The 27618-nt window shown below is 42.0% G+C and overlaps 3 protein-coding genes and 1 long non-coding RNA gene across 15 annotated transcripts in view; 2 read left to right on the top strand and 2 right to left on the bottom strand.

Moving 5' to 3' along the window:
- The window catches only part of GARRE1 (granule associated Rac and RHOG effector 1), a 112302-nt gene extending 104906 nt beyond the window's left edge, over window positions 1-7396 (top strand). For all 4 annotated transcript variants that reach the window (XM_037877771.1, XM_037877773.2, XM_043526028.1 and 1 more), the window contains 2 exons: window positions 3867-3945; window positions 4901-7396. In XM_037877771.1, the coding sequence (XP_037733699.1) occupies window positions 3867-3945; window positions 4901-5227 (406 nt within the window). In that variant the 3' untranslated portion in view covers window positions 5228-7396. The remainder of the gene's footprint in view (window positions 1-3866; window positions 3946-4900) is intronic.
- Window positions 7397-7987: 591 nt separating this feature from the next.
- Window positions 7988-12938, bottom strand: SS18L2 (SS18 like 2). 2 transcript variants are annotated; one of them, XM_037877777.2, is made up of 4 exons: window positions 12812-12938; window positions 12041-12186; window positions 10380-10456; window positions 7988-9931 (listed from the first exon to the last, which is right to left on the bottom strand). In XM_037877777.2, the coding sequence occupies exons 2-4, from the start codon at window positions 12107-12109 to the stop codon at window positions 9847-9849; spliced, it is 231 nt and encodes a 76-aa protein (XP_037733705.1). In that variant the 5' UTR covers window positions 12110-12186; window positions 12812-12938; the 3' UTR covers window positions 7988-9846. The 2 variants fall into 2 exon arrangements, with proteins under 2 accessions (XP_037733705.1, XP_037733706.1); XM_037877778.2 differs by having other exon boundaries at window positions 12041-12317; window positions 12812-12917.
- A 130-nt stretch (window positions 12939-13068) lies between these two features.
- Window positions 13069-22976, top strand: LOC114019231. The gene is made up of 3 exons (XR_003564344.3): window positions 13069-13546; window positions 16711-16819; window positions 16928-22976. It is a non-coding gene; the product is annotated as an uncharacterized LOC114019231 (long non-coding RNA).
- LSM14A (LSM14A mRNA processing body assembly factor) overlaps window positions 17152-27618 on the bottom strand; it is a 31620-nt gene continuing 21153 nt past the window's right edge. For 2 of the 8 annotated variants that reach the window (XM_007058640.4, XM_027821115.3), the window contains exons 6-10: window positions 27417-27482; window positions 26534-26713; window positions 22058-22229; window positions 21102-21330; window positions 17152-19061 (exon numbers count right to left, since the gene is read on the bottom strand). In XM_007058640.4, coding sequence (XP_007058702.1) covers window positions 19038-19061; window positions 21102-21330; window positions 22058-22229; window positions 26534-26713; window positions 27417-27482 — 671 coding nt within the window. In that variant the 3' untranslated portion in view covers window positions 17152-19037. The remainder of the gene's footprint in view (window positions 19062-21101; window positions 21331-22057; window positions 22230-26533; window positions 26714-27416; window positions 27483-27618) is intronic. The other 6 variants (XM_037877775.2, XM_037877776.2, XM_027821116.3 and 3 more) reach the window with 3 other exon arrangements.

The following is a 27618-nucleotide window of genomic DNA, read 5'->3' as shown; positions in this document are numbered from 1 at the left end:
ATTGAAAGGGTGATGATGAATCTTAACAAAGATTGCTTTCCTCCAAAATGTTAGTCCATGTAAATTGAAATAGCTCTCAAATGTAAGTAACAAGAACCAGAATTCAGAAAATTCTTTCCTCTCAGTTGCTCAACTCTCACTTTCTTGACTCTTGCAATGTTGTCATTTCACTTGTTCGTCAGTTGTCAGTGTATTTGAGACAGACCGTATCCAAATTTCTAATGTAAAAATAATCTCAGGCCTTCCTTTGTAAATCAGAAAAAAGCAAAAAGGGCACGAGACTGTGGCACTCCCCAGGAGTACACAGGGTTGTGAGGTACTTCACCACTACCTGCCCTGAGCATGAAGCAGACTTGTCTGTGGCTGCTGTAGCTCAGCTCCCTTAAATCCCCAGCCTATGGCCACGCACAAGTACTGACTTCCATGTCACTCAGAACTGGGATCTTTGTGCCGGCCAGCGATATAGACACACTAGCCCTCAAGTCCTTGGAGTGCTCCCTGCATTGTCCAGCCCCTATCACCAGACACGCACAGAAATTACCAGGTAAGTACTCCCTAAAGAGACAGTGTACACAACAGCTTGACTGACACACCTCAGGATCAGGCCCTTTATAACATTACTGAAATATATTTTTATAGTGAAAGAATCAGAAGGGTATTATCAAAGATTTAAGATTTAAGAGATACTGAGTAAGGATAATGGAAACAAAATAGTTACACATATAAAAAGTGTAACATGCTTCTTAGAGCCTAAAAAAGCTAAAATTCTTGTCAGAAGTATATTCTCACCTAAAGCAAACTCCTAGAATCACCAGCCCAGCTGGGTGGGGTGCACTGTTTATGGATGTAAAAGCATGGTCCTTTTCATTCCCTCAGTGAAAAATTAAAAAATGTCCTTTTGCCTTTCTGTTATACCCCAAAGTCCTGTTTTTTTCCCAGAGCTAGTATGACCCCTTGTGGTTCTTTTCCTGGAGTGCTGGCTCCAAGGTATCTTTGCATACTCCTGTTTACCCCGTATGCAGATTTGCCTTCCATTGTATTGACTTATTGTGCTTAATCTAGATAGCTGACAGAGAGATCAGTGAATCAGCGTCCTGTGTCTGATGCACAAACTTTTTGTCAGCTCTGCCTTGGACACTGGTTTTCAGTACACATACACAACTCTCTAAATACCACCAGTATAAACATCTCACAATGATTATGAAGATCTGTATGATATGAGCTTATTAGACACCTTACACAACCCTTTTTGGATAACTACTAAGAAAGCAATGTGTTGGGTGTAATGGATTAGTCAGGTCTGATAGGAGTGGATGTTACAGAACAGTGAATCCTTTGCCAGTTGGCGTTGAGGGGTTCTCAGGGTCATAAAGACCAATTATTTCCTCCCACGCCTGTCACCTTTATGGAAGCATATGTACAACTGATTCAAGAAACTTGCTTGGCATTGCTAGTCTTGCCAACTATAGACCTATTTTTAATCTTCCATGTCTGGTTAAGATTGTAGAGAAGATTATGAAACAGTTCTGAGAATGTAGGTGCTTCAAATCTTTGACCTTTGTCAAGATAACTTCAGGACCTAGTTAAGGTTCTCAGACTGCACTAGTAGCACCAGTCAAGTCTCCTGGAAATGGACAAAAATCAGTTATTCCTGCTGCTATTACTAGATCTATTAGTACCAATGATCACAAGTGCTTACAGGCCCAGGCAGAGTACATAGGACTACCTTACGCTGGCTTCATGCTTTTCTCTAAGGATAGTTCTGGGTAGTCACTTTTCTGTCCTGAGGGATGTGCCATATGGGGTTTCACAAGTTTCCAATTTTCAATGGATGTGTGGTGGCCCACTGAGCTGTAGTGCGCTCAGCGCGCTGAGGCCACTTGGTGCTCTGTCCACTTTGTCTGATTCTGTGGGTGTGATGCAAAGTAATGCACACTGGAAAACTTAATCGCAACTATACATATAAAATGATGGGGTCTGAATTAGCTGTTACCATTCAAGAAAGGTCTTGGAGTCATTGTGGATAGTTCTCTGAAAACATTCATTCAATGTGCAGGAGCAGTCAAAAAAGCTAACATTAGGAACTATTGGGAAAGGGACAGATAATAAAACAAAATATCATATTGTCACTATATATATATATCCATGCTATGCCCACACCTTGAATACTCCATGCAGTCCTGGTTGTCCTATTGGGAAAAAGTAGAGAAGGGCAATAAAAATGATGGGTATGGAACAGCTTCCATGTGAGGAGAGATTAAAAAGACTGGAACTGTTCATCTTAGAAAAGAGACAATTCAGGGAGAATATGATATAAGTCTATAAAATCATGGATGGTATGAAGGCAAATCAGGAAGTATTATTTATTCCTTCACCTAATACAGGAACCAGGGGTCACCCAATGAAATTAATAGGCAGCAGGTTTTAAAAAAAAAATAAGGAAATACTTCTTCACACAACACAGTCAGCCTGTGGAACTCATTGCAAGGGGATGTTGTGAAGGCCAAAAGTATAACTGGGTTCAAAAATAATTAGGTAAGTTCAGGGAGGACAGGTCCATCAATGGCTATTAGCCAAGATGTTCTGGGATGCAACCCCATGCTGCGTGTATCCCTAAGCCTCCAATTGCCAAATGCTGGGACTGGACAACGGGATGGATCACTCAGTAATTTTCCTGTTCTGTTCATTCCCTCTAAATCAGTGGCTCTCAATCTTTCCAGACAACTGTACCCCTTTCAGGAGTCTGATTTGTCTTGCAGACCCCCAGTTACACCTCACTTAAAACCTGCATGCTTACAAAATCTGGCATAATACAATAGTGTCACAGCACACTATGACTGAAAAATTGCTTACTTTTTCATTTTTACCATATAATTATAAAATAAATCAACTGGAATATATTTCAGTTTATAGTATATAGAGCAGTATAAACAAGTCATTGTCTGCATGAAATTTTAGTTTGTACTGACTTCGCTAGTGCTTTTTGTGTAGCCTAATGTAAAACTAGACAAATATCTAGATGAGTTGATGTACCCCTGCAAGACCTCTACGTACTCCTGGTTGAGAACCGCTGCTCTGAAGCATCTGGCAGCGGCCATTGTCAGAAGACAGGATACTGGACTAGGTGGACCATTGGTCTGTCCCACTATGGCCATTCTTACGTTCTTATGATTACTAGCAATTAAGGCATTTAAATGAGAACTTTCTATAACTAGTGATTAAAATATACCTACTGAAACCAAACAAAACCAGGGGTAGAAGTTGTTAAAATTGTGTTCAAGAGCCTCTGATCAAATCAGCCATTGACAGAGGAGCTAGTGTTATGGGTTCCAAATTTTAACACTGAATCTTTTTAGTAAATGAGCTTATTCAGTTCACTTCTCTGTCACCAAATGCAAGCCAGACTCTGTACTTGCTGTAACAGATAGTATGTGCAGAGCTTGGGAGCTACATGATACTTTTGAAGGATTTTTATTATTCTAGCTTCAGTGTATGAGTACTCAGAACATTACTCAATTTGATATGGTTTACAATATACAGTTAGACAGAAAAAAGGTGGGCAACTACTTTCAAGATGTGTCCCTTTAACTACTAATTTTTTTAAAAGTTAAAGTTTAGATACCACTATCCCAGAATCCACCTACCAACTGTTGTTTTAAGGAAACAGGAACCTTACTATTAATGTTCTTCTCTCCCCTCGCTGGGTGAAAGATGCACAGAGTGTGAAAACAGAGGCGAGCACACACACAAAGCTGTCAAATGTACAGGGTAAACAGTCATCTTAAGAATTACATGTACCAACAGTAGGTGAAAAGATGTGCTTTTAAATGACAGCGAACTGCATGTCACTCTGTTGCTTTCTGCAGAAAACACAGTAGTGGTGAGCAGGACCATAGCACACTACCATCACCACCTCTTCTTTCTACCGTGGATGATCTTAATCAGGTAAGCTGAAAATTGCTTTTTTCTCTTTGTTAATGAAGGTGATTTAGCAAGAAAAGAAAAAATCTAGGTAACTTGATAGGTACTTGAGACTGCTCATGAGACAAATTTTTGTTAATTCTGAATTGAATCAACACCAGAAACCATGTGCATTGTAGGGGAAATCTAAAGCTTTGCACAAAACTTAAGTATTAAAATAGGGACTCCTAAGAAGCATCTTTGCTACATAAACAATTTTTTTTTTAAATTAGTTGAAACCATATTGCTTTCTCCTTTTGGACTCATGCAAACCGTTCCTGATTGCTTGTAGAGCTCTTTTCCCCTCACTTCCCAGATATTTTGGTGACAAACCAGAGCAAGTGGTATGCCCATCAGGGTGCTCTAGTAACAGGCCAGGGTGGCATAAATGCAGGGTCAGTGGCGCTGAACTGTCAAGTAATTTTTTTAAAGTGAGACATGAACAGGGGACTGAATCACACCATGAAGTGAGCTGCCAGCCTATGGCAGAACACCAACATAAATGATAAATAAATTGGTCTTTGCTCTATAAAGATGTTGTAGTAGAGCTCTACAAATTGTAAGTGTATTCAGAATACTTCATGAGGAAAGTCTGCATATAACTGATCAACATACGCCTGTTTTAAGCCAATAGCCATTTTTATGAGCTTAAAGAAAAGGGGCAATAGAATTTTTAGAAGTGAAAATAAGGGACTATCCAAGCCTATGAATCAGTTTTGCAACATGCTCCTTTTTTCTAGGGAAAAAGGTACCTATTACGCACATATAAAAACGAAGGGTTTTTTGTCTGATCTGCTCAACTCTCTTCTTACTGTAAATAATTTAAGACAAGTAAATAGAAAATCAACTTTCTGAAATCAGAACAAAATGCATCGATGTACAGCTCCAAAAGGAAATATTTTGATTTGCAAAATCAAAGCGGATAATTCTGTCTTCACAGGATAATAAAACCAAAACCTGGCCTCCTAAGGCCCCTTGGCAGCATTCTTCATCCGTCGCAAACACACTGCCCAATCAGAGTACATCTTTGTATCAAATGAGTAATCCAGTCAGTCAGTGGAATGACACAATGCAGATTTTACAGTCACCAGTTTGGTCTACAGCCAATGACTGTACTCCATCTACAGGGATTTCCTCCAATTTTGCCTATGCTCCGCAGCAACACTCACCCCAGCAGCAGACTTCCCAGCACAAACAGCTGAATAAGGGCTTTAAATCCTTTCCAGTAAAGCACGAACGCAGACCATCTTACCTGCATCAATACTAACTGCTTTTTTTATTGGAAAGATGCATCATAGGGCCAAACAATCTTATAAATTATGTATATTATCTTTGTTTCCCCTTTGTGTATTGGCAGTGTTCTGGTTATTTTATTATATGTGGAGTGAGAACTTTATGGTGATGTACATAGGTTTTAAATGGTTTTACAGTGCTGAGCAAACAGCCAATATATTTGTTAAATGTACATGAAACTGTCCAAAACTGTGATGCAAAACACTTTTAAAATGTGTATATTACCTTTACTTTTCAAAACCCCTTTTTAAAAAAATTGCTAAGACTACCATGCAAGACACTGTATTTTATAGCTATTTTCATATAGATTTATAGTTAAACATCTGCTAAAATGCATTGACTTTTTAAGCAAATATAGTGGTTGCTTTTGCTCAACACTGTTCTTGTTTAGATTTATAATGGACAAGTTGTAGTCTTTGTATTCTAAGTAAACAGCCTGTGACAATTTTTTTAGTGAAGTGGGGCAGCAGCTTTTAACATGCCATGCAAGTGGGTTTCTTACAGCAACCATTGCAAAACTAAGTTTTGCAGTAATTTCATTGATGTAAATATAGAGCAGCTGGAACCACTCAAACTTGCTTTTCAAATGTTTTCTTGGCTGCTGAAGGTAGATGGTATCTGTGTGGATATGACTATGCTGATTTTCAAATACACTATTTGATACTTCTGCATTTGGCCAAAGGCATTAGCCCAACCGTGCTCCTTAAATGTGTGAAACTACAGCTAAGACTACTTGCATATATTTAAAGTCTTATTTCAGATGCTACAGTTAGAGTAAAAATTGTGAGCTGGCTCAGAAGAGAAACTAGAATTAAAATGGGGGTAGCAGATACTTAAAAGAATATTATGTGCCATTACAAAGTTTAACCTGTGGAATTTGGAATAATCTTCCAACCAAAGTGGATCCATCAGTGTGTGACTGGTGCTTAAATTGGAGGGGGGGGATAAATATATGTATAGTTATCCCATTGTATATTAATTGAAGTTACAGAAGATTCTTTATATAGTTAAAGCTTATTTAAAATTTTCATATTTCATCTTTAAAAGAGTAATGAAATCATAATATTTTCTGGTATAAAGTTTTGACAGTATTAATCTTATTTTTATATTTTCTTAAATCATTATACCATTCTAATATGTTAACTACTAGTAAAGTGGGGTTTTAGTTCTAACTACATATAAAAAATTTTCCATGAAGATAAAAGTACGTTTGTTCCCATTTTTCTACAAACGAAGTACATCTATATCTAAAGATACCAAAAAAAAATATATAAATATATATATATATATAATATACAACACTAATACTATTAAACATTTGGGTGTTTAAAACCCATTCACTCCTTTTGTTTGTATGGTGATGGTCTGTAGTTGCAGGCCTAGAATGTTACCCTTTGTGCTGTTTAAGGATGCCAATGTTGCCTGTATTTGATATACTGTCACCATGTTTTCTGAAAATTCATACTTACCATGTTTACAGAGAATTGTTTGCTGTACATAGACTTTTTACAGTAATGTGCTTTGCACAATCAGCGTGGCTTTTGTCTGTAAATTAATGTTCTGTACTATTTTACTTTTGAAAACCCTCTGCTGAAAGTACTAGTTGTTGTTTAGCTTGACAAATGGTTTGAAGTTTCCTAAAGCTTGACAATTAATATTCGATCCTAAATTTGGTTATATTTATGTCCCATGATTATTCATTCTAAAACCACAATGCAAATTAGATTTATTTATAACTTTGAACTTTCCCTAACCAGTGCCAAAACTGTTGCTGCAGTTTTTGTAATTTATTGTTAATTACAAATACTGAAAGTTTCTAAACTTAATCCAAGCGAATTGTGGAAACAAAACTGAAACCATTTGTGTCTGCATTTTGACCATGTAGGTGCTATGTCCTGTGCTGCCGATTGTTCTGAACACTGGTAATTTTTAACATTGTTGCACTTGGCAAACATGTCTTGCCATAAAATCTGTTTATCATTTACACTGCCATGTGCAAGGGTTTGGTGCTTAGTTAACTTACCCTTATTGCAGTGCTTCTTGTGAATAGCTAATGCTTCTGACCTGAACATTTTGTATTTTACTTTTAAAGCGCCTGAAAGTAAAACCTATTTGCTTTATTAAAGATATACATTTAATAATAGGTCGTACCTGTTTGAAATATGCTCCTGACTGAAAATGAACAGCGCCTTATGATATAACTTAAATTTGTAAATGAAAAGCTATTAAGGAATATTAATGTAAAAAATTGTCTACTTAATGACTTTTTAAATGAGTTGTCTGCACCGTAGAATCTGATATCTAATTTCCTCAATCCTTACTTTAGGGCTACTTTAGCACTAGGATGGAGTGTATAGTACCACTATTCATGCTCCTTCAACAGCAGTTGGAAAGTTGCTGAAAAGCACTAGTTTGTATTACTTCCTCGACAACAGATATCCATATTCAGCTTCTGGTGGTGAACATTTTGCATTCACTTTTATACATGCTAAGTCACTTTCCTTATGTACTGTTCACAAATCGAATGAATGACTAACTACCTTTGCTTTTGGACAAAAATATGGTCTGGTGCCATTCTGTTTAAGTTACACTAATTGTGTGAATGGAATACAAAATCTGAAATGTACAAATGAAAAAGCCTAATACATGTACATGACAACTCCACATTCTGAGAAGAAAAGCTGCTAAAAATCAAGTAGTCTTTACACTGATATCAAAAGAATGAATTCAGAGATGCTTGTTACCAGATTTTATTACAAAATATCTAACATTTTCAAGCAAGTTAAAGTAATACTTTAATGTGACATTACTGAAACAATGAGTATTCCCTCATAAAATATTTAAATGCAGATATAAAACTATTTGCTTAGTGTTTTCCATATTTAGATAATATCTAAATACTATTTAAATTACTTTTCTTAATTAATCTGTTTTCAAGACAAGTCAGCTGTTCCTTTGTTCGAAAATTAGAAGCCTAGATTAAACTTGCATGTTTGGGAGGGAACCAACTACTCAAGCCAGGTTTGTCTACAAGTAGTAAAGTAGGTTTCCTCTAACTCACTTGTTGCATGAGTAGTTTCATACTAATCCCAAAAGTGCTTTTGCTTATTGGGAAGAGCTGTAGTTCAATCTGCATAGTATCATATTGCAATCGGATGTGCAGCAAGATGGGTCCCTGTATTGCATCTGACAGATTCCTGACCCTGTATTTTTGACATCTTGGAGTCTTGCAAAAATAAGTTTTACAATTGAAATGAAAATATTTTCACTAATCATAAGTTATTGAAACAGCTGGATACTTAACCTATGATGTAGCAAACAGCATTATGCATAATGCTCAGTCTTGGCTCTAATTAAACATTTAATCTACAAGTGTCAGTTGTACGGCCTACTGAGATCTAAGTCTGAATCTCTTTCCAGGACAACTAGCCCACGAAGACATTCTCAGAGGGAAAGACAGGATGCACTGGAGAGGAATAAATGTCTTCTGATTTCTGCAATGCCCATGTATTGGCAAAGCAAGTCAAGTACAATTATACTAGTTGTACTGTGGAATTTGTAAATTCACAAATTCAGACAAATAGGAAATGAGTTGCAGACACATTTGATTTAACCAGAAGGAGGGAGGAATGGCAAACAAACTATTTGCTTGTCTTTCAGGCCACTGACAACAATTCTCTAAAATGAGTATTGCAACTAGATGCATTCTTGAGACCTACAGTATGCCCTATAAACCTGTGATGAGTGAGTGGAAGAGGGATAGGACACTAAGGGAGACTTAAGCTTCAGTCCTCCCCTACCAAACAGCCATGCTGCCTATAACATTCTCTGGGGTAACTTTAGATGAAAACTGGATGAGCCTAGTTAGGGGAGTTGTCATGAACCTGCTTAACCTCATGGTCCAATAACTGGTACTAGAGTAGACAAAGACTGTAAGCTCTTTAGGGCATATAGCTTTACACAGCCGACAGCATCGTGAGGCCCTAGTTCTGCTTGGAGCATCTGGTTGTTACTGCAATACAATAATGGCCAGCGGCAGCAAGTCCCAGACTACCTCCAGTTATCTTACTATGTCTCCTGGGTAAGTGGGTTAGAACTTGAGCCTTTCTCCAAAGCTCACCATGCCCTCTGATACCTAGTGTCATCATTTACCACCTTAACATGCTCATTTTCCAAAGGAATACATGATGACATTCAGGTTGCTGAGGGTTCAGTGACACTGTTGCTTGAATTCCTACTCCCCCTTGTCACCTACCACTCAAAGAAGCATGAAAGACTCAGGCAGTAGCACTTCTAAATAAGGTGTATTTTTCTCAGAAAACCAAGAAAGGGGAAGACTGGTGCAAGGGATCTTCCACATATTTATCAGCTCATCACCAAGAGGATGTAAGGCCACAGCACCTCTATTCCTATAAGAATCTACTCCCTAATGCCCATCAGTCTTGGCCCCTGGATTCCCAGCTAATCCCTATCAAAGCTTGCTCTCTTACCCAGTCAGACAAAATGAGGGAATGTTGTATCCCTCTTGGCCTCAGAGTTCCCCCAATTCAATCATGTCTCCATGCTTTATATAGGCATCACTGAAGGGTGGGATCAATCAGTCTTCTGTACAGTGGCTGGAGATGCATCAGCAATAGTAGCCAAATAAATAAGATTTCTGTGCAAGATATGCTGGTACCTATGAGAGAAAAAAGTTTGGAAAACTCAGAAGGGAACAAGACTTGATAGTTGTATTCCCTGCAATAGAGAGATCAGGGCAGGCTGTGCCTAGACAGAATTGAAGTAGTCATGCATATTTACAATTAATAAATGCTATCTTAGGTCATCTACTACACACCCAAAATGGAAAAACTCACTCTTGGGAAATAATTAAGCCTTCCCCCCCTCATATCTTAATTTTCTTTCTCCTACACCCACCTCACTTTCATCCTAAAGATGAGAATTACGTGGCTTATTTTTCAGTTGATGATGCAGTATCTTGGATATGGTAAATGAACAAGGCTTATTTTAAACCAAAAACTTTCTATAAAACATTTTCTGACATTTCACAGTATGTTGGGCATCTAAACTAGTACGTTTTCTATACATGCATCACAGTCACTGCATTTTGGAATAAGTTTACTTACTGCACACATTCTGTAGCTCTTCCTTTATTTTGATATTCTACAATGCACCGAATCAGCTGATCGTTTTCATCTAGTAACTAAAATAAACAAGTTAGTGCTTTGCTTCTGCTACAGGTGTTTGAAATCTTGTTGGAAGTTGTTTATAGCAACTGCAAGAATTCCCTTCTGTTAGCTGGTTCTGCCCGTTTTTTGATAATTGGGCTGAAAATATTTTCCTGCATCTTTCTCAAGTTTCGGTATGCAGGCTGTGATTTATTTGTGGTAGAATAGGGCCGCGAACAGCATTTCTCAAATGCAGCCACCAGGAGTTTTTCCTATGGCCATGACAGCCTCCTTGGCACAGATGGGATAGGGGCAAAGCAACACCCCTTCCAGCAGCACCCAGGGGGCAGGCTTCAGCTGGGGGATTCCTGAGGCAGGCATCAGCCCCCCCCTCCTGATTCAGCCAGAGGCTCCAGCAATGGGCTTCACCCTCCCCACCTTCAGCTGGAGGCTCTGGCTTCAGGACACCACCCCCAGCTTCAAGGCTCCGCCCCTCCTCCCCACCCCAGATCCACCTATGGGGTTCTGGCCTTACCAGGCACCATAGTTAGGAAATTGGGAGCGGTGTGAGCCTCGGGTGTGCTTGGGGCAATGGTGGATGGGGAGGGAGAAGCAGCAGGGGCCAAGGGCACCAAAATACAACTATACATTGTATTACATAGGCGCAGGAACTAGGGGCATGAGGGGTGCTGCAACACACTCAGGTTTTATGCAGGGTCCTGGCTCCTGTCCTGTCCCCGCAGGTGGGGGTCCTGTCTGCCAGCCCTGCGCCCGGGGCTCCACGCCTGCCCCCAGCTGTGGCCCCAGCCTCAGCCCCCTTACCCCTGTCTGCGTCCTCCCATCCCAGAGCCATGGCCCTGCTCCCAGCCCCAGCTGTAGGAGGTGGGTTTGAATGGGGGCAAGGGAGGAGACAAAGTAAAACGAGGGCTTTGCAGTTTCACTGGCTTTCAGCATCTCCACTATAAAAAGTGGTCCAATGCCATTGATATATTATTTTTGTTACTGAGTCTACAAAAAAAAAACAGGACAAATAAATTACAATGATTTGGACATGGATATGTGCATATTTATTTGTTTTTCCTAAAGGTAAGTATTTTCAGAAAATTTATCAAAGTGGTCTCCAGCAAGAGTTGGCAGCCACACTGAGGCCACTAAAATATGTGGTGAGCCCCCCCCCCACGCTGCAATAAGGCTCGAGGCTCCTAGGTGCTCAGCACTGAACAGATACTGGACCAAGAGCTGGGGCAGGGTGGGAGGACTGTATTCGGTGAGACAGCTGGCAAGTGTCTCAGATGCTGTACGGCAGGGTGGCCAACCTGTGGCTCCGGAGCCACATGCGGCTCCTTGGATGGGCACCGACTCCAGGGCTGGAGCTACAGGCGCCAACTTTCCAGTGTGCCGGGGGGTGCTCACTGCTCCACCCCTGGCCCTGCCCCCACGCCACCCCTTCCCGCACCCTCCCCTGAGCCTGCCGTGCCCTTGCGGCACCCCGCCAGGAAACAGCGGAGGAGGAGGGAGGGGGCAGGACCGAGGCCGCCCCCCCCGCACACAGGGGAGTCCAGGGAGGGACCGAGGAGGACGCCCCCCCCCGGGACTCGGGCAGTACCGGGCAGACTCACCCGCTGCAGGGTCTCCGGATTCACTTCCGCTTTCCCGCGCAGCCGCTCCGGCACGAAAACCACCGACATGGCCCTGAACCGGCAGCGGCCTCCGGCCCGCCCGCGAAGGGTTCCGCTCGGTTCCGCCCACAGGTCGCTACCACGACCTGCAGCCCCAAAGGGGGGGGGGGTGAGAAAACTGCATGGTCTCCTCTCCCCCTCCGGGGGATTGGTTCCATCCGCACCGGGCCTCTCCCAGATTCATCCCGCTCCACGGGCTACGGCGCGGCCGCCACTCCTGCGGGGACGGCAGGGAAGGGGCGCTACGTGCTAGAGCCACCGGTGGGGGCGGGGCGCAGGCCGGGGACTCGAGGGAGTGCGGCTGACTGCGGCTGGGGACTCGGGAGGGCGGGGCAGGCCCGAGGAGGAAGCCCCCCCGCCGCAGGCCGGGGACTCGCGGGGGCGGGGCAGGACCGAGGAGGAAGCCCCCCCGCCGCAGGCCGGGGACTCGGGGGGGCGGGGCAGGACCGAGGAGGAAGCCCCGCCCCCTCCCGCAGGCCCGAGGAGGAAGGCCCCCCCCGCCGCAGGCCGGGGACTCGCGGGGGCGGGGCAGGACCGAGGAGGAAGCCCCCCCGCCGCACGCCGGGGACTCGGGGGGGCGGGGCAGGACCGAGGAGGAAGCCCCCCCCGCCGCAGGCCGGGGACTCGGGGGGGCGGGGCAGGACCGAGGAGGAAGCCCCCCCCGCCGCAGGCCGGGGACTCGAGGGGCTGGGGCGGTACAGGCCGGCTCACCGACTCTCTGGATTCACTTCCGCTTTCCCGCGCGCCGCAGCCGCTCCACTACCCAACCCCCGGCAGTTACCGGTCCGGCCTTTCTCCCCGCGCAAGGGCAGCTGGGAATCACGCCCGGCCCGGCCCGCCCCGGCAGCTTCCGATTGGCTCGGCCCAGATCGCTGCCAATCTGCCGCCCCAAACCAGGGGGGATCCACGTCGTAAACCGCTGCTATTGCCCCCTCCCCCCCGGGGATAGGACCACCCCAGCCGGGCCTCTCCCGTCATCGCTCTGCCGAGGCTACAGGCTGCCGCCCGGCCCCGGGGGCTTAAGGCTGATGGGGCGCGTGGTGGTAGAGACCCTGGGCTCAGCTTTGCGGGGATGCTCCCGCAGCCGCCCCGGGCGAAGGCCTCCGGCTCTGTGCCAAGTAGCCGCGGGAGCCCGCGAATGCCGCCATAGCTGCGCGGTTGGGGACCGATCTGGGCGGGGAGAGCTGAGTTCACAACACAGCTGTGCTCTTCCCCCGCCAAGATGGGCAGGAGCTTCTGGCCCCGCTGGGCGAGGGGGGCAGGCCCGGGCGGTATTGGCGACAGGGGTTCAAAGCTGCTCGGGGAGTTGAGGTGCCTGAATCCAAAATTTAGATTTTCAAGTGCCAGTTAAGTATCTAAATCCCTTTGCAGATATTTTCACACGTCACGGCAAGCAGGCCCCTGCCCACCCGTACAGAAAGCAGCTAGAAAGCCAGGACTCACTGGGTAAGTGTGAGATGGGGCTCATCATTGCTGGTATGCCAGCTACTGGCGTGTAGAGACACAAAGCTCAGCACCTATGCTACTGCACAACTGTGACTATGGTGGTTATTAGATCTAATCACTCCTCCTGTTTCTGCTAAAAAGTCCCCTACTTGAAGGAAGTGCTTCCCCCTTAAATTTCAGCAGGCTCCCTCTTTGTTTAACATAGGTAATCTCAGGTGTATGAAGTAGTTAGGTTTAAATCACATGCTTTGCTGTAAGAGGCGAAACTGTAGCAGTTGAAATTGGCCAGTAACCCTCCTTAAGCAGAGAAAGCTGAGAGTTAAAATCTAAAAACAAGCAAGAGTTGTTTTGAATCCTTAGCCCTTTGCTCTGACTCTCAGCCTGATAAGCTGAAACCCACTTCCTCTTTCTCCATCATCATTAGTGCTAAGGCTCAACTAACTCAGCTGTGATTGAGCAGCAGTACAAGTGGACCACACACCTATAGCACTCCCCCCCCCTCACGTTTCTATTCTTTAGAAATGCAGAATCAATTTTCAAGTGGAAAAATGACTTAATGAATACTTACATCTTCCACTCATGCTGAAAGCTGTATTAGTTTTAGACTTGTGCAGGTCCTCCATTATAAGAAAATTGTATTGCAGTAAGGTGTGAACTCTTTAACTGTTATTTGTTGCAGCAGCTGGAACCCCTTTCTATTTTCAAACTTCTGGCTAGAAGTGTTAAAGTCTAATTCACACTACCCTCTGAAAGTTAAGACTGGGAAGGGGTATTGCATCAGTTTTTTCCCCCTTCATATTTTGGCCACATGTATTATTCCAGTGCCCAGGAGTAGTATGAATTAGTGACAGATTTCATATGTACATTTTTAGAATATTTCTACATTGCAGATCTGTTTTTTTAAAACACAGAATCAGCTGGTACATTATTCAGTGCAGTTGTGTTGCGTAATTTCAGGCTGTCATCGCACAACGATCAGATCAGCAAGTGGAACAATACTGGAGAAGTATGAGAAGGGAAGTAGTACTTCACAGTTAGCTTTTATGTAGCTATTTATCATGCACTGTATGCTATCTAGCATTCACAACTGAATTCCAGAGCATCTATAATGGTTAAGAACCAGTAGGAGGAGAAATAGTCAATTGAATTTTGTCTTGTAGAGTATGGAAATACTCTCATATAGGGAGTAGTAGATTCCCCAGGACAAGAAGGATCACCTGGAGAGAAGGAAAAGATGGCTGTAAGGCAAGCCCTTCTTAGGGAGAAAATTCCAGGGTGTTTTGGTATCTAGATCTAATAAGTTTGGGAGTCCAGGATGTGCCTTGACATCTAGGCCTTTTTAATATCAACTGATGACTGCCCAGCAATATTAAAAAATATATAACTCAGCTCACCAGCAATATTTAACCAAATCAAAAGCAAGGGAAAAGCTTCTTTGTATCGGACACCACATCTGGAAACACCTTCATCCTCCCACAATCAGTCAAATAAAAAGCTTTTGCAGCATGACAAGGTGATCATCAAGTTTTGCTTATTACAGATAAGGGAAAGCTCCATTATGCTAGCCACCATAGAAACAGGACAACAATCTAGCTTGAGGAAGAGATGCACCAGGTCAGTGAAACACCATTAGGCTGCCTGTACAGGAACTCCTCACTTAACGTTGTAGTTATGTTCCTGAAAAATTTGACTTTAAGCAAAACGATATTAAGCGAATCCAATTTCCTCCTAAGACTTAATGTAAATAAGGGGGTTAAGTTCCAGGGAAATTTTTTTCCTCTGACAAAAGATTTTATATATACATATATATATACACACACACTCTATCAGTTTTAAACAAACAATTTAATACTGGTACAAAGTGATGATTGTGAAGCTTGGTTGAGGTGGAGGAGTCAAAGGGTGGGATATTTCCCAGGGAATGCCTTACTGCTAAAATGATGAACTAGCAATTGGCTGAGCCCTCAGGGGTTAACTCTCACACTCTACAGGGTAGCAGGAAAGGAGGGAGGGCAGACAGAGACACACACCCTGTGTGTGTTTGAGAGATAGAGATGCACAATTCCCCTTTAAGGATGAAGAGTGGGGTCAGAAGTATGCTGCCTTGTTAATTAGATCAGCAAGCTCAGACTCCACTGCAGCCTAAGGCAGCAGCTCTCTCCATTCACTGCTCTATGGAAGATAGGGTGAGCAGAGGGGAGGGGGACACCCTGACATTAGCCCCCCTCTTCTTGCCCTCCTCCACACACAGCAAGCAGGAGACTCAGGGAGCAGCTCCAAGGCAGAGGGCAGGAGCAGCACATGGCAGTGGGGGGAGGGACAGCTGAGTTGCCAGCAATTGATAAGTTCCCTGTGCAGCAGCTGCTGCACAGGGAACTTAGGGAGCTGATAGGGGGGCTGCCAGCCACCCTGGTTCCAACCACCCACCAGCTAGCTGCATCAGGCTGCTCTTCCTGCAAGTAGTGGACAAAGCAGGCAGCTGACAAACCACATTAGGAGGGAGCATTGCACAACTTTAAAAGCATGTTCCCTAATTGGTCAGCAAGGTAACAATGAAACAATATTAACCAGGACAACATTAAGTGAGGAGTTCCTGTATCGTTGCTACATTTTCAGAAAGCTGTGCACCAACTGCCTAATTCTTACCAATTGGCAGTAGTCACAGAATATCAGGGTTGAAGGGACCTCAGGCAGTCATCTAGTCCAACCCCCTGCTCAAGAGTCTTAAAGAAGGACATGAACTGACAAGTTAGAGGCTCTATACATTTGATTCTGGGGAGTGTGTCATTTATAAGGAGTAGCATGGTAGAAAAATATAGATCTGCTCTGAAAAGTCAATAATATTCTGTTGTGTGGTGCGCCTAGCAAAGAGATTTACACACACACACACACACCCCTTCTACATCCACAAACTCACCCTGGTTCTGACACTGTTTCTTTCAAACAGCATCCATAATAATTCTACAGCTTGAATTATTCTCTACATCTGTGCAACACCATTGTGTTCAGTTTATTAACTGGATGCTAATGGAGTTATACAGGTAACCTGAGGGGCCCAGAAGGCCCTGATTTACTTTGGAAAGAAAGAGAGAGGGGAAGGCCCAGAGTAGCACAGTTTATCTTAAAAGATGGAGCCACTCATGCAGAGAATGGTTGTCTTGCAGCCATGTGGACAGCCTGAACAGGGAGTGGGTTAACAGAAGCTGGTCTGGGGAAGCACTGAATCTCTAGCTGGCACTGACTGGGCCCCCAAGTGGAAGCAGCCACAGGAGGGTAAGCTTCCCTTCTTTCGCACATGTTCTTCCTGTTGCTTGCTTAAAAGAACAAACAGTAAAAACAAGACTTTTTTCTTATTTGTTCTTTTGTTTTTCCTCTCCCTAGTATTGCCTTTGTCTGTCTACATTGTCCCTTTGCTTGAAAAGGAAGAAAGCAGAAAACAGGATTAGAGGGAACAGAGGAGCCTGAGGTAGTTGCTGCTACCCGGCTTCCATCATGAAAGGGGAAGAACGCAGTTCTTCTGTACATCTGCTTGGGAAAACAGATTAATAATCGGTTTCTCCTACTCCAGTCTTACTAGAACTAGAAAGAATTTTCAAAAAGACTGATTTTATTGAACTGTTTATTCTGGCTTAGAATAAAAACCTTACTTTCATGTAGCAAAGTACACTGAAGGTATGCCATGCTGCTAGTTACTGGGGGTACAAAACACCCCAATTAGTAACCCAAACAAGTGGGGGAAAAGACGCATCAACTCAGACCTTCACAGCATGTATCATTGGTATTATTTACAATTTCTCTTGTTTAAATAAGCCTGGGAGACCTCATACAGTATACATGGTTATTGCAACAGTACAGCACTTGCCTTTATGTTCAAAAACCTCAGAAGTTGTTCAGGATCATGATTTGTGGTTCCCAAAAAGGCATTGTTGTTAACATGCAAAAAACATTACTAAACAATATTATCTAACTTCTACGGCTGCCAATACTGGACCTTAATAAGGAAACCAATTACAAAATACTTCCTTGTAGTGCTATACAAAAAGATATAAAATTAAGATAAGATTCTATCAACCACTTTTAAATATTCCAATTTTCCAACAGTGCAGTTTTCCACATCTTTACCACCACTGAACATTTTGAGGATAAAGTTAACAAAAATCAGCAAATCAGATAAAAATTTTTTAATCTTTGGATCCCTTTATTCCTGTGGCCTTCATATACATATACAAACGCAAATTACCAGATTCCTTTTTCAATTATAACTTAAACATATCAAAAAGTTGTAACTAGTAATTTAGAATTGAGGAAAAAAAAATCCATACCAAGTCATTTGTGAATTCACTGGTTTAACAACCAGAATTTTGAATGTCTCCAAGCTAGAGTCTATCAAAATGCAAACAACTTCAAACACTAAGAATTCTCTTTAAATTGATTATGTCTACTGGTATTACAACAAAGTTAACATTTCAAGAATTGACACATGGAGGCATATTTTTATCCCAAGCATTTTAGAAGGAGCATATTAACTCTCATGCCTGGTCCATTTTTTAAAAAGTGAGTATTACCACAAAGTAAAATTAATTGCAAGTTCTGACATGTGACAAAATATTTTATTTTTGTTCTTATTTGAAAAATCTTCTTAATTTGGTCAAATCCTGTGATATGCCAGACATTACAAAATGAAGTTCTTGCAAGAAAGAAGAGTATTCAGCTTTGTATAATGGAAGAACATTTTCAAATCTTCATTATAATCCAAATATAAAAATCAAACAAATTTAAAGCCTGAAAAGCTACGAAGAAAACAAACTAACTCAGTGTTCTTTAGCATATCAACTTTTGCAATAAACATAGTATGTTTGCGGACTTAAAAATGTTTATTCTTTAAAAAATTAGTTGCTTTTTATACAGCTATACAAAGTTTGTAATGTTTCTTTGGCAATGGGATATAATGGAATTTTACAACTATATAAAAAGTTTCCTTTGCCTAAGAAACAATATTTACTGTGTGTACATATTTGTCTGACAAAGCAAGTTTTCTACTGTCCAGCACCCTAGTTGACAAAGTACAACTATCTCAAAAGGGATATTACAGGATTTCCAAAAAACAACCTTCAGTGGATCAAAACACTCACAGTATCGACGGCCTTCTGCATACAATTGTCCTTGTAACTTGCGGCAATTATTAAATACAGTTTAGTAATAAGAAAAATCCTTTCAGTGATGAAAAAATACTTAAATTCCATCGAAGTACTGCTTTATAGCTAACTATACATAAGAAATTACTTACCCTTCTATCTCAAATATATTTAATGCTCCTTGTTTTCAAAGATGGCCATTTTTCAAAAAGTAACTGCATTAACCCCCTTTGAAATTAAATAGTTAAATCCCAGTGCTGGTGACAAGTATACAGCAAATTAACTTCATTCTTTGCAAACTAATTCTCTTGACCATGAAGATCTAGAAGTTCACCTGGTTCCAGCTTTCTTGTAGACTATGCAGAAACTTTGTTGTCTTTCTAGAAGAGATGTTAGAATGTTATATTTTGTTCAAACATATTTGTAGTCAAACTAGTTTGAGAATATGGAAAATGATTAATTGATTTTAGATGGCCACACACACAAAAAAGACATCACAGTATTTTTCCCAAAGGCTATTAACAGAATCACAGAAAAAATGCTTTTTATAATTAATTTTAACTTCTATTCAATGCACCCCTCATAGTCCAGCACACTTAAAGGACGCTCGTCATCCAGGCTTGGAAACACTTATGGCATTATAGATTATGTAAAAATACCAACTTTCCAGCCAGCCTAGTTGCTGCATTATGCACCCACTTCTGCTCAAGCCTCAGATGTTGCCTCACTCCATGTCAATGCTACTGGCTGCTGACTGGATAAAGCATGCTCAGATCCCAAAGGAGCTCAGAACTACAGGACTAACCCCTAGCAGTTTGTGAAGAATGACTGACAGAGTCAGGAAGTTGTGCCAATGCAAGAAAATTCAGGATTCCATAATGAATATTTCAGAAAAATATCATGAAAATTTCTAAGTAACAACTGCCTACCCCCCTCTCCCCTTCCCAGCGAACTATCACAAGAACATGTATTCAATCTGGGCCAGGATTTTAACATAGGCTTACTTCTATCTATTTTTGTTTACTTGATGTATGCCACTCAGCGTGGATAATAAACGGTCACATTCATATTTTTTCTGGTCTGACTAACTTTCTGGTTCTAGAGCAGTGATGCAACGTTTGGGAAAATGTGAAGTGGTTTTCACTGAAATAGTGACATTATAAAAGTTTCAATATTGGAATCAATGGAGCTATGACGACTTATCCCAGCAAAGGATCTGGCCAATTATGGTTCTGAGTTTAAAAAAAAAAAAAAATTTTTTTTTTTTTTTTTTTTTTTTTTAAAAAGTGCCAAATCTATCTGAAGTGTCCCTTTAACCAAATGCATCACTTGGCAGTTGCTGCTTAGGGATGTCAACCTGCTCTGCCCTTCCTAGAAGGCACTAGAAACCAGAGGAGATATGATCTCAATCACAACTCCAAAGAATACATCATATAACTTTTTGAGGTGGTCATTTTAGAGTGTATATATTTTGGGGAAGGACTATTTCTCACTTAACTCAGTGGCTCAGCCCATCCTGAACACAAACTATTTCAGTTGGACAACTATGGTCTCATCTCTTATTCTTAGGGGGACTTCAAGCTTTCTTAATGTTATATTTATATAATTAAGACACTGAATTTAAGACAGTAAGGAAGTATGGATAAATTTGAGCTATTTTTGCAGTTTCAACAGTGGATGACATGGGAAATTCCTTTCTTCCAAGTTCTTCCTATCCCTGTGTAGCCTTCCATGGCACAGTTTTTATAATGTCAAAAAGTGAAAATAATCATCTTCATTAGATCTTGCATAAGAGCAATTGTAAGCACATTAGAAACTGTCTTGGCCATAGCCTTAATTCTCAGTTTGATTCTTTAGAGCTAAAATGAGACTTCTGCAGAGGGCCAACTCAAGGCATCTGCATCTCTAAGTTCAACTAACATCCTACTCTGAGGGTTTAAGTGGGATTTAACAAGTGCATAGGACTTGTTCTGACCCCTCTGTATGGGAGTGAATTTAATCCCTAAAGAACAATTGTTTTTGTGGAAGACTGCAGAAGGAACTTGAGTATGAAATGCCTGCGCAGGATGAGAGCTTAAAGCGGCTTACTGCTGTTTTAGAAAATTATGTTTCTCCAAAGAAAATATCAGAACTATGGAAATTTTAAAGCTTTTAATATTTTGTTTACTGTGAAAGATTTAAAAATGGGTGATGAATCCTGCAGTAAAGCAGTTTAAGCTACAAAAAAAAGAGTTCAACCCTCCTCTTCAAATCCTTGTATTTTCAGAATACTGCTTAATAAATGCCTCTGTTCCAACTGCCTTTCCTGACTGTACAATCCCAAAGGGCACTTGATCAGGTCCTAAGTTCTTATTGATGGCGTAACCTTCAAATTTCACTAAACAAAAAGTATTCTATTAATACAAGTTTTTTATTATTACCCTATATTCAAAGTCAGCAAACTCCCTGCCTCCACGACCACCTCTGAATCCACCACGAAATCCTCGAGGAGCGCCGAAGCCACCTCTTCCACCTCCACGTCCTCTGCCACCACGGAAACCAATTCCTCCTCTACCGCGGTAGCCGCCACGACCACGATTTGAACGCAGTGGTATTCCGAAAGTCTCCGCATTTAACCTCCTTTCTTCAGCCCAGGTTGGCCTCCTTTCTCTATCATGTACAAAGTGATAAGAGCTCTTTAAAATGTGTCTAAATTTTCACTTTGAAACAGCCTACAGTGAGAGAGCCTGTCCAGAAGCACTTAAATCACCACAAAAGGCACTACAATGAAACACTTCGCTTATCTATCATATTTAAGTTTTGCTTGAGGTGATACCTATTTGTAGTATCTGAATGCCTGGCACAATAATCCTTTTAGTATAATGGAAAGGAATGTTTTACTGTAGCTAGATACTGTAATATTGCACTGAGAATTTCACTTTAAGATGGAATGCTGCCTTGTGTACTCTACATTCTGCACAATTACAAAGGCTCTGTGTTGATTCAAACAGGAAGTTGAGAAAATTAGTACCACCAGGAAACTTGAAATTAGGCCTTAGTTTTCTATTTTCTCTATCTGATGGCACTGAAACAGCACTGAACCTCCAACCGGTGCAAAGAAGTTGCAGAAATCCAAATTGTTGCCTTCCTGCTATCAGTTCATCACTGGGGAAGCACTGAATCAACTCTCAAAAAGTGCATCAATCCATCAAAGGACCTGTGTTTTATTCTGCATATTTTTATACTGGGAAATTGCAAGTGGGATTGAACTTCGGTTGCTTTCCAACCATAGTCATAAACTTCATTTTTAAACTATAAACAAATTAATGCTGATGCACTATATTATGGAATAGACATGCACTGAGGAGAATAATTGGCTTCCCATTGCAGGGCATACCTATTGTCATCACAAGAGATGTTATCAAAAAAGGATTTGGTTTTGTCATAGTAGCAGTTGGGTCCAAGTGGATCTTCTTCATCAGCATTCCCTTCACTGTTTTGGGTGTCAACACCTGAGTCACCTTTATCTTCCCCATTTACAGGCTTCTCTGGTTTCTCAAGTTTATCTTCTAGAAAAATAAAAATAATCAGAATTCTTCCATTCTAATAAGATTTAACAGAAAAGGCTAAAACTAACTTGTGACAAAATCTAATTTTTAAAATACAAAAAATCCTAAAGCCTAAACATAAAAAGTGCAACTGTTCAAAAAAATCTGACTTTCATATGGTTCCCATATGAAAGAACATATATAGCAGTTAGTTATGACACTCAGAATTTAGAGGGAAAACTTCTGGAAGTTCTAATACATGGGAATAACCATGAGGTAACACCATGGAGAGAAGGTCAGTATCCAATTGTAAATAGTCACAAGGTGTTGCCATCTATTAACTAGACCTTCTAAATTAGGCTTTGTGTTGTTGCTGTCCAGCGGACTGAGGTCCCCTTGATTTTTTGCAGATTAAATAAGGTGGTATTAGTAGGTGAGATATGAAAATCATTTTATAGTTCTGGATAAAATGTATTATACTTGTGTGGAAGTGTGAATTTATTAGATTAACAGGACTAAAGATCTGTATTATTTAATATACTTGAACAGAACATATAATTAATGACAAATACATGAAAAAAAAAAACAACTTTGCCTCTTCATCCTCTAAGTACTTTGATATACTATAGAGGACTCCACCTCAATGTTATAATGCATTGCTAAGTTAACCGGTTCTGTAACAGTCCCCAAAAGTTAAATTATCGTGCTTGGATCTCAATGCCTTGCCAAAAAAGGGAAAAATAAAATGATACATTATCAAAACCTGAACATTTTTGCACATCAATGTTAAATATTTACAGTACTTCGCCTTAGCACTGTGCGTTAGTAGCCTTTACTGGCCTACTGCCGTACATTGCATACTTCCTCAAATAAACATGCAAAGCAGCATCTTCGTTCAAGACATATCTACCTAAGACAGAACACCACCAGTAAAAGGGCAGTGAAGAAACCCTCTCTACATAAAAAGAAAAGGAGTACTTGTGGCACCTTCGAGACTAACCAATTTATTTGAGCATAAGCTTTCGTGAGCTACAAGTGAGCTGTAGCTCACGAAAGCTTATGCTCAAATAAATTGGTTAGTCTAAGGTGCCACAAGTACTCCTTTTCTTTTTGCGAATACAGACTAACACGGCTGCTACTCTGAAACCTCTCTACATAGAAATGGCTGCAAAAAATATGATTTTTTGGCAGTCCCCACCTTTTAAACTCTTGCACTACAGATCTCTAAAAACAGTTACTAACTTTTTCATAACTGTTTTTCTTTGAGATGTGTTGCACATGTCCATTCCACTCTGGGGGTGTGTGTGTGTGTGTGCGCGCGCGCACGCACCCCAAGCACAGTCGCCGGAAGTTTATTCCTCGGTAGTATCCGTTGGGTTGACTCTGGTGCTTTCTAGGACTGTGCACTCATAGCCCCAGTATAAAGTGCCCAGCCAACCTGCACCCTCAGTTCCTTCTTTCTGGCTAACTCCGAAGAGGGGTAGGAGGGCAGGTTGTGGAATGGCCATGTGCAACACATCTCAAAGAACAGTTACAGAAAGATTTTTTTCTTCAAGTGATTGCATAGACATGTCCTTTCCACTGTAGATGGCTCCCAAGCAGTAACACAGGTGGTTAGGTTGGACTGTAAAACAGTTCGACTGGAACTGGCATCAACCCTGGCCTGTTGAGTAATGGCACAGTGAGCGGAAAAATGTATGCACTGACGACCAAGTCGCTCCTCTGGAGAGGTCCTACATAGGGACCCGGGCCAGAAACGCCGCTGATGAAGCTTGTGCCCTCGTGGAATGGGCAGTCAGGACAGCTGGCAGTGGAACACCTGGCTGTTAGTAACGTGCGAATGCATGATGTGATCCAGGAGGAGATCCTCTGAGCTGAGATGGGGGCGGGGGGGGAGGGGGTCTTTCATCCTATCAGCTATTGCTATGAAGAGTTGAGTTGAGTGAATGGATGATGTGAGACCATGCTGAGCTGAGGTGGGACAGGCAGTCCGAAAACAAAGGGGAGACAGGATCCAGCAATACAGGAACTGGTATAATGCCTTCAGGCGTCCCATGAAGAGGACCGTTTTGAACCCCTGGAATATCTGGGTGGAAGTGATAAAAACGTGCTACCCAATGGGACAGGTGTCCTTCTTTCAGAGGCCACCAAGAAGGAGCATCTCAAATGGGACCCTGGCATTGGGGGGCGGGGGGAGAGAATGCTCAAGGGTTCAACAAAGGTCACTACATAGGCAAAGGCCAATGACCACTGGGCCAAGCAGTCAGTGGCACCCCTGTGACTGGGTCCATGGTAGGGCCAGGAGACTGGAAGGATTATGGGGGTGACTCCTTGGGCAAGAGGAGTACGATTCAACCTCTGACTCCAAGGATGAGCCTTCCTTTGTGGACTATGGATGTGCGGTTACCACCGGTGATGGAGATCGGTTCTGGGGCAGGGAAGCTTGCACCGGAACTAGCAAGGGCAGTTTCCCTCTGGATGGTATTGCGGGGCCTGGAATCGGATGGCAGCTAGGAGCTACCCGCTCCCTCCTGCCCACCGGCACTGACTTGCGTACTAGTACCAGTAGGTTTGTGGCTGTGGCAAATGTCTCAGGAATGGATGGCACTGCAATTGTACTGGTGCTGCTCTCCCTCCAGTGTCAACAGCTCATCTGGGACTGGATTCAACGGTGCCTGCGTACAGGCCGGAGTCAATGGTGCTGACTGCAAAACTGAGGCAGACGAGTGGTCCAACCTAGGTTGCACTCTGCTCTCCATATCTAGCCTTCTTCTGAGGTGGGGAATGTTCCCTCTCAGCCAGGAATGGCGAGCAGTGCTGAGATTTCTGCTCAGCGGGAGGAGGGCTCCACACCGACATTGAGATACTCGGTGCAGCTTGGAGGAAGGACTGAGCACCACTTCCATCAATAGGAATGTTAGCCTGCCTCCCAGTCCTTCTTTGTATGAAGCTTAACATCATAGCAGATGTGACAGCAATCTCTGTGAGCCTCACCCAAACACTTTCAGCAACTAGAATGCAGGTCACTCAAAGACAAAGCCCTGCTGCAGGAGGCATAGGGCTTGAAGCCCATTGACCAGGGCACGCCTTAGTACTGGGAGCAGATGAAACTCAGTTGATAGTTAGATAATCTAGTTAACACTTCTCCTTCAGCGATTTACACTCTAAAAGTTCAGAAAAAACCCAAAGGAAAAAGTCCACTGAGAATAGCTTGCTGTAGCAAGGAGAGCAGTTCCAGAGACCATCATGGGCAGTAAGAAGGAACTAAGGGGGCACGGGTCGGCCACGTCCTTTATACTGGCACTGTGAGCGCAAAGCACATGAGGGTGTCAGAATCAACCCGACTGATACCACTGAGGAAAAAAAAACAAAAAACCTTTCAGTTGCTGTGCTCGGGGTGCAAACCAAGAGTGGCAAAAGCTTCCTAAAACTGTGGGGGGGCCACTGGCACCCAAACTGTGGCCCTGTCCCCCAAAGCCCCCCGCCGCCGCTTCCCCCTGTGCTCCCCCTTCTTGCTCTCTCCACCCACCCCCATCACTTGGGCTTACAACCAGGTAAAAAGAGGGCTATGCCCTCTCACTTTTAAAAGTGGTGGGGCCATGCCCCCCCCGTTCCAGCCCCTCTAGAGTGCACACACCCCTACAGTGGAATGGACAAGTGCAATCACTCAAAGAACTACTACTCCTCTGGCTGCATCTACAGGAGGAGAAAGGCAGAGAACAACAAACGGATACACTGGCAGAGAAAAAAAGACCACGCACATCCTCCTCTCCAATGAAAATATTTGCCCCAAATTCTCATTTTGGTATCCCACTTGACTTTCATGTACTGAATTAATGGACTACTGACTGACTTAAATTGGTTAGGGAGTGAAACACATTTAAAAAATTCCCGTGTTGGGTGTATAATCTATTGATTTTTTCCCCCATATCCCCACCATCTTTCCAGAGCTCAAACATTTACTACCTTTTCCTATTAGGAAAGACTGTGCATAAACAGGATTTCTAGAAAAGACACCTGCTACAGTTAAGTAGCACAATTTGGGATATTCTGTACTTCAGAATTGAAAACAAAATTCTTTAAAAAACCCAGCCTAAAATACTGAGCCAAATACTGTTTAGAAGTCTTTCGAACCATTAATACATAAAGAAGAAAATCTGTTAGTTTTTTTCCACGGTATCTATTTTCCATCAGTTTTTAGAAAGCAAAGGTTTACTATGATATGGTATTTAAAGAAATTTTCCCAAAAGAGCCTTTGCTTTATTAAGCCACACAACCGGTTTCTTATTTTCCCATACTGAAATCTAGAACAGAAGCGAGTTTACCTTTTAATTTAAGTTTATTATGAAATTCTCTATCAATTTCCTCCTTGTTGAATTGTGCATTTGCACTTTCAAAGTCAAAGTCCTTTTCAAACTTCATTGGGCCATCCCGCCTAATACCAAATCGTCCTCTTCCACCACGGTGACCACCACGGCCTCTTCGTGTTGAAGGTCCACCTGGAGCTGTGAGAATTTAGGATTTGAAGGGATTCACAACTTTAAGAATGCCCAGTATGACAGGTCTGTGTCTCATGCACCAACTTCCTGCATCTCTTGTGAGTAAATATCTGTTGTATCAGAGAGCACCTCACAATCTTAAATTCACCTATAATAAATACTACAATAGAATAGAAGTTAGGCCTTCCATGAGGATGTTCGATCACCTTGATTAAGCAAAGATTTAAGTCAGGAAAAACTTAGTGAAAAAAATACTGTTTTGAATCTAAAGATGTTTGCAGCATTTTATTCTTTGACGACTTCTATAATAAATGATCAGGGCTTCGCATTTCATACCTTCTGTATTTATCATCTAGTTACTAATATTTGCTTTACAACAACAGTATTCAAATCAGTACTTAATGCACTGCCGTCAGGGCGGATGTTTCCTTTACGCATCATTTTTGCTCCTGGTATCCCATTTCAACACTAACTGTTGCCATCCACAAATAAATGACATCAGTTCCCTAAAACTCTGTACCACAGTGAAAGTTTGCATGGTTTTAAGCATTATGCATTATAAATAGAGAAAAAAAGTTTCCCCATCATTTTCCTAAAATATAAAGTGAACAGTTACGAGTTTTGCAGGTTTTGTGTGCGTGCACTAACGCCTTAAAATTAACATCTCATGAAACAAAGGTAAGGTTTTTCTCAAACAGATTTAATTTACCAATTTGTCGCTTGTTTTCATTTCTGAGTTGCTCATTTTCTGATCTTGAAACCTTGTGTGCTTCAGCTACAGATGGAAAATAATGCAGACGAGCAAGTCATATCTTTTTATCATTCTTCTGTACACAGCTATGTTGTGTAGAATTTCAAAATCAGATAGGTGATAAAGCTTAACAGAAATATTATAACAATTCCCCCACACT

This window comes from Chelonia mydas, chromosome 12 (assembly GCF_015237465.2).
Source record: "Chelonia mydas isolate rCheMyd1 chromosome 12, rCheMyd1.pri.v2, whole genome shotgun sequence".
NCBI lineage: Eukaryota > Metazoa > Chordata > Testudines > Cheloniidae > Chelonia > Chelonia mydas.
This window is presented reverse-complemented; position numbering and strand designations above follow the sequence as displayed.